Source organism: Danio rerio, chromosome 6, assembly GCF_049306965.1.
Source record: "Danio rerio strain Tuebingen ecotype United States chromosome 6, GRCz12tu, whole genome shotgun sequence".
Lineage (NCBI taxonomy): Eukaryota > Metazoa > Chordata > Actinopteri > Cypriniformes > Danionidae > Danio > Danio rerio.
This window is the reverse complement of record NC_133181.1, coordinates 7,829,838-7,842,500: the sequence shown is the minus strand read 5'-3', so window position 1 is coordinate 7,842,500 and position 12,663 is coordinate 7,829,838. Positions and strand designations below refer to the sequence as shown.

General features: G+C 33.0%; 1 protein-coding gene across 1 annotated transcript in view; it reads right to left on the bottom strand.

Moving 5' to 3' along the window:
- The window catches only part of rapgef4b (Rap guanine nucleotide exchange factor 4b), a 71,485-nt gene that overhangs the window by 16,695 nt on the left and 42,127 nt on the right, over window positions 1-12,663 (bottom strand). Inside the window, 8 exon segments of the mRNA NM_001114896.1 lie at window positions 2,308-2,384; window positions 2,924-2,984; window positions 3,077-3,161; window positions 4,788-4,971; window positions 7,578-7,699; window positions 8,830-8,936; window positions 11,045-11,109; window positions 11,188-11,260. Of these exon segments, the coding sequence (NP_001108368.1) occupies window positions 2,308-2,384; window positions 2,924-2,984; window positions 3,077-3,161; window positions 4,788-4,971; window positions 7,578-7,699; window positions 8,830-8,936; window positions 11,045-11,109; window positions 11,188-11,260 (774 nt within the window).

The following is a 12,663-nucleotide window of genomic DNA, read 5'->3' as shown; positions in this document are numbered from 1 at the left end:
TTTATTTTTGATAAATAAAAATACATTTTGCTAACAAAAGTAAAGAACTGCAAAGGAAAAATTACATTTTGAGAAATAAAGATGAAATTTGCAAACAAAAAAGAACTGCAAATAAAAATTAAGGAGTGCAAAGAAATTAAAACATTTGCAATAAAAAAATGTTTGCAAAACATTTTTATTGGATTGCCTTTACAAAAACCTGTCCAGTCAGTTGCAATGCTCATTTTGATTTACTTTTAAGTCAACCGTGAGTTTGCAATGCTGGTTTCCCTTTGCACTTCACGTTTCTGCGCGTTACACTTTGTGACCCTGATTTGACAAGTGGTGCGGAGTCAAGGGAACTTGGGCGTTTACGGCAGGCATGGACACAGTGGGCTATAAGACCACTTCGGTGATACTTTGTCTCTAGTTGATGACTTCGCTTAAATGGAGGCAGGTTCGGGCCTGTCGTAAATGCCCAAGCTTTCTTGACTCCGCTCCCTTGTCATCAAAATGAGCATTGCAATTGACTGGACAGGTTTTGTAAAGGCAATGCTATAAATAATGTTTTTGCAAATATATAGTTTTTTTATTGCAAATATATTCTTTTTTTCTTGCACTCCTTGATTTATTTTTTTGCAGTTTTTTATTTTTGTTAGCAAAATTAATTTTTATTTCTCAAAACCTAATTTCCGCATTGCGATTTTTTGAGAATTGCACTTATTTATTTATTTTTGCTCAATACTTTATTTTTTTGTTTGCAAAACTTTCTTTTATTGTGCAAGTATGCAGATGAAGTCATAATTATTAGCCCCCCTTTGAATTTTTTTTTCTTTTTTTGAATATTTACCAAATTATGTTTAACAGAGCAAGAACATTTTCAAAGTATGTCTAATATTTATATATATATATATATATATATATATATATATATATATATATATATATATATATATATATATATATATATATATATATATATATATATATATATATTTCTGGAGAAAGTCTTATTTGTTTTATTTCGGCTAGAATAAAAGCAGCTTTTAATTTTTTAAAAACTGTTTTAAGGTCAAAATTATTAGCCCCTTTACGCTACATTTGTTTTTGATAGTCTACAGAACAAACCATCATTATACAATAACTTGCCCAAACCTGCCTAGTTAACCTAATTAACCTAGTTAAGCCTTTTAATGTCACTTTAAGCTGTAGAAGTGTCTTGAAAAATATCTAGTATATCTAAAATATCTAAGGAAGGACTGAACAAACTGAGGAAGGAAAAGAAGGAAGGAACGAACAAATTAATGAAGGAAGGAACAGAAAATATGAACGAAAGAACAAATGAATGAGCGAACAAATGAAGTAAGGACCAAATGAAGGAAGGAAGGAACAAGTGTATGAGGGAAGAACAGAACAAAGGACCTAATGAAGGAAGGAACAAAATTATAAATGAACAAACAAAGGACCTAATGAAGGAAGGACTTAAGGAAGAACTGAACGATCTAAGAAAGGAATGAACAAATGAACAAAGGACCTAATGAAGGAAGGAACAAAAATATGACTGAGCGAACAAATGAAGGGAGGAACAAAGGAAGGACCAAATGAATTAATGAAGCAAGGAAAAAACAAACAAACAATGGAAGAAAGGTTGGAAGGAACAAATAAATATAGGAAGTTTGAAGATCACTAAATGCACTACAGAATGTTACGTTTACACATCCCTGCACAGACTGCATGTACACGCATCAGTTTTTCACAGAGTAATACTCACTACTCACTACTCTTGAGTACTTTTTGAAAAAGCTACTTTTTACTCATACTTTGAGTAATATTTACAACAGATACTTTTACTTTACTTGCACTACATTTTCAGGCAAGTAATGGTACTTTTACTCGAGTATGACTTTTCAGTACTCCTTCCACCACTGACTATGAGTAACTTTGCAGATTTTAGCTAAAAAAGTGCTGTAGCATAGATGCAAGTAAATCAATCATATTTAATGTTAAACCGGCTTGTCATAATGTCTGAGCAGCACTATAGGAGACAGAAGTTTGTGTAGTGTGTACCCTGAGTATACGGTTGAAGTCCTCTTTGTCCACCCTCAGGAAGTGGCAGTTGTCCTCTCTCAGCACGATGGAAGCGGCGCGGGGGGCGTCATTTACCAGCGCCAGTTTGCCAAAATCATCTCCCTCATGCAGCGTACAAACCACACCCTACACACACACACACACACACACACACACACACACACACACACTGATCTAATATTTGCCACTATTTATGAAATCATTAACATTAATGTAAGTAAACATGAAAGCTGACATTACCTTGCCATAGATGACAACATTTACTGATCCTTTCTGGATAATATACCAAGAAGTGCCTTCCTCCCCTTGATTAAACACTGAAATTCAGAGAGCAAACATACAGACATACATGTGGGTGTCTGACAATTGAAAATAGATTGGGTAGCAGATATCGCAGCCTCTGTTACTTTTTACCCTGCACTTTTTTTTTATAACATTTATTATTATTTATTTAGGATGTGCTTTATTTAGCCTTATTATTAAATCGTTAAAATGAATTAAATTCAATTAAATAATCTCAACAATAAAATATTAAGTGTTCTTTGGAAGAGTGTTTCTTACATTGTGATGATATTATATTGTCATTCTGGCATTGTATAACGAGTGGCATAAAATAGTCTTAAAATGACAATAATATTGGTTATCGCAATATATTTTGGTGCAATATATATCGTACAACAAAAAACAGATATTGCGACAGGATGAAAACTGATTTGAGCTTTTGGATCAACTTAATATAGCCTTGATGAGCATTTATTTTCTTCCTAAATATTAAAACATCTTATTGACATAATAATTATATTCACAACGTTATATCAACTAAGTAAAAGAGCATTAAAGAGCCATTGAAACTCACAGACAGTGCCTGCTTTGGCGTGTGACTCAAAGATGAGGACACCGGCGAGCTCTCTCTTCACCTGCAGAGGGCAGCACCATCACAGATCATTTTAACATGTTCAAACAGCACGGGGCATTACTTGTGTAAATGACTCTGGAGGGATGCTCTTACAGTGTTGGACAGGTGAGAGACAGCTTTGATATGCAGCAGCTCATCATAAATAATCTCCAGGTCTTCAGCTGTTCTTTGACCAGGCCTAAAATTAGAGCGAGGGACAAAGAAAGAAAGGAAGGGGGGCAAAAAAAGTAGTTCAGCACTGGGTGAAAATAGGCAATAGCAGAATATCAGGGCAAACAGATTGGATAAACCATGTTGTAGAGTATTCTTCCTTTCTTAATTAAATCCAAAGTGAAAATTAAAATAAAGTCACCATGAAAATATATTGACTTAAAATGTGTTTTAATTGTTGCAAATTGCACTTGCTTTGAAAAATAGTATAGTTAAAGTGTACTCTATTTCAGTACACTAATTAATTTTATTAATGTATTAATTAATTTTAATATATTATATTAATTGTAATATATTATAACATTATATTAATTAACTTTAAAATATTATACTATCGAATATAATAAAATATTAGTTCACCTCTTAATAGTATACTTTTCAGATCTGAAGTACCAAAAAGTGAACTTTTAATACAGTTAAGCATAGTTATTTATCCCTATCACAAGGGATAGTTCACCCAAAAAAGAAAATTACCCTTCATTTATTCACCTTCATGTGGTTTTAAACCTTTATGGGTTTCTTTCTTCTGTTGAACACAAAATAGGAGATTTTGAAGAATGATGGTTGCTGGAACCCAACAACTTCCATTATAGGGAAAACAATTACCATGTAAGACAGCTACCAGCTTTTAAAAATATCGTCTCTCGATTTAAACACAAGAAAAAATAGAACTCAAATAGAGGTTTTAAACAAATGAAGTGTGAGTTAATGATGACTAACAATGAGAATTTAAATTTAGCAAAGACGGTTGACGTTTAGCCACAAGATGGCGACAGAGACTGCATGATAAGCCCTTAGTGAAGAAAAACAGCACTTCTTCAGCGTACGTTTCAAACTACAGCTGAACAAATCATTACAGAACAGGTAAGTGAAATTTTAAGAACTCTCTCTTTTGTATGTTATAGTGCTGTAGTTATATCATAGTAATGTGGTAGTGTTTGCTTTGCTTTGGCTTTTTCTGGATTAATTACTGTGATCTCTCGATTACAAAAGAGAAATGCTGGGAAATCTGTGTAGATTGATGGCATATGCCGTAAATATTTCATGCCGATCAGCCTTATAATCTTTAAATGTCAGCAAAATCACCTGTTTTGTCATCACTTTAGACATTACGCTAAAGAATCATTCAAATACTAGCTCTAAAGTGACGTTTGTGAACGGTTTCAGCTGTTCTGACATCGGCTGCAGATGTGTAAGATTGACAGAAGGAAGTAGTTCCTCTTACAAAAGGGGTTTTTGGACTCTCTGTGTTTGATTTCTTTTTTATATACATGATTATGCCGTTGAACTGTTATATAAATGCAATATCTCACGAGTAACAGTGCGATGTGGCTGTATGTCAGCACTGATTGGACACCAGTGTCGATATACAGCCATATTTTTAAGCTACTCCTGTGATATTACTCATGCATGTGGCGTGTTGTGAAAGTCTTTCATTTTGTTTATGTTTCTTTGATTTAAATTTTAATTATCTGTGGAAATTTTGCTTTTGATGCGTTTTTTCCTGTAATTGTAATTTACAAATGCAAAAAAAAAAAAAAAAAAAATTTAACATTTTTAATGCACCCAGCGGGCGGCGCGGTGGTTCACTCACGGTTTCCTGAGGATCATGCGCATGTGCGCGTCAGGGCCAATCTGAGAGAGGAAGAGGAGTGTCTCCTGCAGCTCTTCCTCAGCTTCGCGTTTCTCATCGTCGCTAGGCAACACCGCATCCTCCTCCTCATCGTCGAGGAAACGGTAAAAGAGGTACTTATCTTGAAAGTTGAGTTCATGGTCGACTGCCCACATAACGAGAAAGAAAAGTAGAGATAAAGAGATGCTTTAATTGGAGTCAAGTTAATGAGGTTGTTTTGTCAAACTTTGAGAGGGTCATTCCTATTATAAAGTGTAGAAATCAAACAGCAAGAGCTGAGCAAATAGCACTGAGTAGAATTAAAACTTAAAGGAATAATTCACCCAACAATTAAAATTCTGTCATTGTTTACTTTATGAGATTCATTCATTCATATTTCTTTTTTCGACTTAGTCCCTTTTTTAATAAGGGGTCGCCGCAACGGTATGAACCGCCAACTTATCCAGCACATGTTTTATGCAGCGGATGCCCTTCCAGCTGAAACCCATCTCTGGGAAACATCCATACACATCATTTACACACATACACTACACCTTAACCTGATTGAACACCTTTAAGGTAAATCATAGCATAATGTGATCCTTTCCATCTAACATCCATGCGGTTCTAGAAAAATAGTCAAGATATCCTATAAACACACTCTTAAAATTTGTAGAAGGGATGAAGCTGTTTAAGCACATACTGTACAAGTAAAGACAGATGTCTCAAAAACTTCTGCCAATACAGTGTATGTGCTTAGCTTTTTTTTATTATGTGGATAACAATACAAACTTTAATTTATTTCACCCCAAAATAAGTTTAGGTCCTGTTTTTGCAACGTTTTCAAATCTGGTTAAAGGGATAGTTCACCCAAAAATAAATAAAAAATACTCCCTAATCACCCTCAATTGATTAGAAAGCTTTATGAGTTTCTTTCTTTTGTGAAACACAAAATAAGATATTTAGAAAAATGTTGCAAACATGTAACCATTGACTTTCATAGCAGGAAAATCAGTCCCACTTTATATTAAGTGGCCTTAAAAAATATGTACTTACACAAGAATTAATAGTTTGTTAAAATGTACTTATTGTGTATTTACTGTGTACTTATGCTTGATTAAATACCTATATGTAATTACACCTGTAACTAACTTCTGTAATTACATTTGTAAATACACTGTTGACCATCCCTTACACCTTAACCCACCCTTAAACCTACCCATACCACCAAACCTGTTCATAACCCAACCCCTATACCAACTTAGGAGCACCACAAGTGTACTCAAATACATTTTGAACACAGTAAGTACATTGTATTTATTTTTTTGATACAAGTATATAGTAGTTAAGGACACTTAATATAAAGTGGGACCGGAAAATCAAATACTGAAAGTCAATGTTTACAGGTTTTCGGTTTTAAGGCTTTCAGCTTGAGCAAATAGGGAGCATTTATTATTTATTTTTTAGGTGAACTATCTCTTTAACCAGATTTGAAAAAGGTTGCAAAAACTAAATCTAAACTTATTTTTGGGTCAATTACAATCATAAAAATTTGAATTGACCCAAATCTTCTATAGTAATTCTAGAACTAATGTTGGATGGAAAGGCTCATATTCATTCATTCATTCATTCATATATTTTCATTTGGCTTAGTCCCTTTATTAATCTGAAGCCACCACAGCGGAATGAACCGCCAACTTATCCAGCACATGTTTTACACAGCGGATGCCCTTCCAGCCCCAACCCATCACTGGTAAAACACTTATACACTCTCATTCACGCTTATACACTATAGACAATTTTAGCTTCCCCAATTCACCTGTGCTGCATGTCTTTGGACTTGTGCGGGAAACCAGAGCACCGGGAGGAAACCCACGCAAACGCGGGGAGAACATGAAACTCCATACAGAAATGCTATCTGACCAAGCCGACTACTACCTACTAGGACAGCACTGCCTACTGCGCCACCACATTGCCCGGAAAGGCTCACATTATCTGCTGTTTTTTTATCTCAAAAGTGTTCAGGGTGGAGGTCAGGAAATGTTTGTACACATTTTATACACTTGTGGCTAAATAGAAGAGATTGGAACACTTGAATGCAATGATTTGTAAGAGTGTCCTAAAACATTTGGCAATATAGTGTATGTATTTAAAATTTATGCACTGTAAAAAAAAAAGATCATGTCATGTAGGTGACACGGTGGCTCAGTGGGTAGCACTGTTGCCTCACAGCAAAAAGGTCGCTGGTTCAAGTCCCGGCTGAGTCAGTTGGCATTTCTGTGTGGAGTTTGCATGTTTTGTGTGTGAATAAGTGTGTATGGGTGTTTCCCAGTACTGGGTTGCAGCTGGAAGGCCATGGCGACCCCTGATTAATAAAGCCAAAGGAAAATGAATAAATAAATGAAAATGTTTTTTTTATGTTACTTTAACTAATATTGATGAGTTAATCAGGTTTTAACTCATTTTTCTTGTTATACAATGTTTAATTTAATATTTGTTTAGGTTGAGATGAAAAATACCTTTGATTTAACAAAAAAAAATGTAGGCAGCAATATTTTTTTACAGTGTGTCTAAAAATATAAACATTTATACATCAAAATTTACATCAAAAATGAAATTTAAATTAAAGAATGTGTTTTTATACACACATAAAGATGAAATGCATTGTAGAAACCACCCTATAGATGAATCTTTTAGTGTGCTGTTAATCTGTGTGGCAATACAGCAGATTGCAGGTATGTTTGTTTATTTGTTTGTTTGTTTGTTGTGTACCGTGATTCAGAACTCCTTCCTCCAGCAGCACCTGCCACATTCCCACAGCATGAGCCCGACTGTGAACACATGAGCTCTGCTGAAGCAACCAGTCCACCAGCTCAGTGCCCACACAACACTGCCTGCAAACACACACACACACACACACACAAACACGCACGCACACAAACACACACACTAAGATCAATTTCAACACATGCACTGCTGATTCTGCAGATACTGCGGCATAAGTAAATAAACTGTGCATTTGACAGGGTACTTGACATTTAAGACACTGCAGGCAACAAACAATTTTAACATTTTGAACTTTTTAGCTTTTCATAAAGGGCTTTTATTCAGATGTAAAGAAAACATCCAAAATACACTTTTAAAGTTTTTTTTGTCACACTTTATCTGTCTGTGCTTGTAGATTTCACTTATTATTGCATATTTGGACAGAATTTTTTCTTAAAACTGATCCATAAATGTCTATTTTCGCAGATATACCAGTGTTGTTATATCGGCATGTATTGTATTATAGCATATCTGTTTTATTTGTTTTCTGAAGGTTTTTACCATAGAACATTGTTAATGAATAATTTGCATGATTATATAAACATTTTAGCTAGAAATGCATTCAAAAACATGAAATAATACACAATTTGCCTATTTAAATATAACATTTAGAAAACTTCAATATCAAAAATGCATCTCTTAATGTAATCAATCAGTCAGTCAGTCAGTCAGACAGTCAGTCAGTCAGACAATCAACCAGTCAAACAATCAATCAATCAATCAATCAATCAATCAATCGACCAACCGACCGACCAACCAATCAACCAACCAATCAACCCATCGACTAACCAAATCAATCACTCCATCACTCAATCAATCAATAAATCAATCAATCAATCAATCAATCAATCAATCAATCAATCAATCAATCGACCAACCGACCGACCAACCAATCAACCAACCAATCAACCCATCGACTAACCAAATCAATCACTCCATCAATCAATCAATCAATCAATCAATCAATCAATCAATCAATCAATCAATCAATCAATCAATCAATCAATCAATCAATCAATCAATCAATCAATCAATCAATCAATCAATCAATCAATCAATCAATCAATCACAACAGTATGAACCATTATAGGGTTAGTCTAGTGTGTATATATATTATCTGTAAACCTCACCCCCACCCCCCTAAAACACCCCTGTAATTCACACCCTGGTTACCTTGAAAGTCGCAAGCAACACACACCTGTATGTTTTCAGATGATATTTTCTGTCTCTGATCATGTGGGGAGCTCTGGCCAGTATTGCATTACGTAACACTTTTTCTGCCCTCAAAATCTTTTCTGACGGCACCTAAAGCAAAGAGAGAGAGAGAGAGAGAGAGAGAGAGAACACTCACAAATGGCCTATTTTTACATCTGTGACCACACACACACATTCATTGTGATTTAGTCATCTGCACTCGATCGCTAGCGTAAATCATATTAAAGATCTTTTTGTTAGAAGAGGATGTGTAATTTTGTATATTAATTAAACAAAATTTGTATAAAATTGAGGTGGCGGTCTTGAGTTATGTGCATAAAGATTACAGTTAGTGCATGGTTGATCTTGGAACAACATTCCAAACAGCCAATCAGATTAAAGGAACAAGTTTATAGTTTAGGCCTACACAGAAAAATTAAAATGCTTATTTGGATTTACTAATGTTTTTAAGGTACGCGGTTGCAAATTATTTATAGGGGCTGAATTAAACTAACTAATAATATTTTGTAATATTCAACTTAATATGTTTGTTTAAATTCAGCCCATATAAACTTTCACTTTTGCAACTACATACCTAAAAAACATTAGTAAATCCAATTAAGCATTTTCTTCAGTGTACAGTTAGGATTATGTGCTTCTACGTCTTTGTTATCCAACTAATAATTCCTTCTGATACTGGAAAGTGGATCAGGTGTGGATTGTATTTTTTAACTAAAATAAATGTTAATGCAGGATCACATCCACTGATAATTTAGAAAACAGTAACATTTTACACATAGGCAAACACTTATGATAAGAAGATTAAATTGACCATAAATTGTGAAATAAAGTGATGGTAAAGACATTTAGAATTTTACAATAAAGGTATATTAACCCTGCAGCATTTATAAATTTAAATATTCTCAATCAAAGCATCCTGAAAAAATGGATTCAGATATTAAGCTGCATTGATGTTATTTATTCCTGTCAATCCTATTCCTGTCAGTCACTGTAAAAAATACTGTAAAATGGATTAATTTACAGTGCGCTTGTAAATTTACAGTATTACTTGCAACTAAAATTGCCAGTAAGTTACTATAACTTTTACCGTATATTGTAATTGTTAATTTACACTGTGCTCATAACTTTGCAGTCTTACATGCAACCAAAATTGCCAGTAAGTTACTGTAAATTTTACAGTAAGTTAATTTACAATGTGCTCGTAAATTTACAGTCTTACTTTCAACCAAAATTGCAAGCTACTGTAAATTGTATAATAAATTGGTGGATTTACTGTCTTACTTGCAACCAAACTTACCAGTGTGTTACTGTCAATTTTACAGTTAATTGTTATTGTTAATTTACACTGTGCTCGCAAATTTACAGTCTTAGATGCAACCAAATTGCCAGTTACAGTTAATTTTACAGTAAATTGTACTTATTCATTTACAATGTGCTCCTGAATTTACAGTTTTACTTTCAACCAAATTTTCCAGTAAGTTACTGTACATTTTACTGTAAATTGTAATTGTTAATTTATAGTGTGCTTGTAAATTTACAGTCTTGCAACCAAAAGTGCCAAAGTTACTGTACATTTACAGTATGTTGTTTACAGTGTATATTATGTATTATAGTAACACCTTTTTGTGAAATCACTAGAACTTTTACCATTTTTAGAACCTTTTCATTTCACAAAACACTCTTAATAGTGCAAAACGTGTTTCTTTAAATGATAAAATGTGTATTTTAAGAACTTTTCATTAAAATGGTATCACTGTAAAAACCCTTTTTTGTTTCTTCTGTGCACATTTTACGAGTACCAAGAAAAAATCATGCAGAAAATTATAACATCACAAGAAAAAATCACAACGTAAAGAAAAAACTGCTTGTTTTATTCATTCATTCATTCATTCATTCATTCATTCATTTTCTTTTCGGCTTAATCAGGGGTAGACACAGCGGAATGAACCCCCAACTTATCCAGCACGTTTTTACGCAGCAGATGCCCTTCCAGCCGCAACCCATCTCTGGGAAAACCTGCTATTTTAATTCTAACAAAAAAAGCTGTTAAAAAAATATTCCTGGAATTTTTGGTTAAATAAATGTAGAAGTATTGAAAAGCTTTCTAATACATTACAAAATCATATACATGCAGTTTATGACCCTTTGAAAACAGTACATAGATATGCAAAAACAACCAACACAGACATCAATCATACCTTATTCAGGTTTTTTGACATAAAATTGAGAGGATCGTTGCTGAGATTGTCTTTGTCCGGCATTCCTGCATCACAAAGAAAGAAATGCTTCAGAAACAATCCCCGATGTTTAACGCGAGTGTAAGCTAGCATGTCATACTCACTATCATTAGTCGCTCCACTGTCCATCACTCCATACGGCGGAGCAAGAAGCCCTGCCATGCACTGCCTGTATTTCTGCAAAGCAAAGATTTATTTCAGATAAAAATTCTGCTGAGTCATCACAGGTGAACTGCCTTCACATTACACTGAAAGAGATGTAGTGAAAATGCTGAGCGCCGCCAATCACGCTCTTTTTGTGGCTTGGCAATGATGGCTATGAATATTCAGATGTTTTCATTCCTCTGCATATCACCATGGTGACGAGGTACATGCAGCTGAGGAACAGCAGTCCGTGAATGAAACACTGACGGAAGATTCATCTACAATTCAGACACCCATTATACTGCACTTTTTCAAGAAAACCTCTATTCCGAATGGCTCAGAAATCAGTTTATTTGTCATGAATAGAGTTTTATGAGTAAATAATTTTGTTAATTACTATTTTTGATGCCTAGTTTTCCTCAATATAATTTAATCCTCCATTAAAAATTATAATTAAATTAAATAATAAAATTAAATAATAAAATAAAAAAATGAAAATAAATTAAATATTAAAAATGTAATTAAATAACAAAACTAAAATAAAGAAAAATAATACAAATATTTTTTATTTAAATTAATAATAAGAAAACAATCAAATGAGTTTTTTCAAGAAAACCTCTATTCTGAATAGCTTAGAAATCAGTTTATTCTGCATGAATAGAGTTTTATGAGTAAATTATCATAATTATAAATTATAATAATTATAATTATAAAATTTGTATTTTTGTTGCCTAGTTTTCCTCAATATAATTTAATCATTCATTAAAAATTTTAATACAATTAAATAATACAATTAAAATTGAATAATAAAATTAAAATGTTTAAATAAAATAAATATTAAGAATAAATTTAAATAATAATAAAATAATTACTTAAAATATATTTTTTATTAAAATTAAAAATAAGAAAACAATCAAATGAGTTTTTTTTTTCATAAAAACCTCTATTCTGAATGGCTTAGAAATCAGTTTATTTGGCATGAATAGAGTTTTATGAGTATACTTTTAGAGTATTTTTGTTGCCTAGTTATTCCTCAATAGATGTTTAATCCTCCATTAAAAAGAAGAAAAATAAAGATTAAAAAGTCAATTTTGGGCATTTTTGCTAATTAAATGTATTTATTTCTCTAAAATAAAGAACCTACCCACAAATACTGTAGTTAAATGTATTTTTTTTTCTTTATTTTGAAAATTTTCAGAAAAACATTCTACAATGCTAAAGGTTGCTACTAAGCTGTTATCAGAGTCCAGAGTATACTTCAGTCTTCTATGTGCTGTCTGTTAGCAAATGGAGCATACAGTGCAACTTTATATATGTTAACATTTAAATAAAAAACTATGGAATATACTTTGATGGTAAGATATTTACATTATTTCCAGAATATACCGTTTAAGTCAGAATTATATGCCCTCCTGAGTTATTTTTGCCTAATTTCT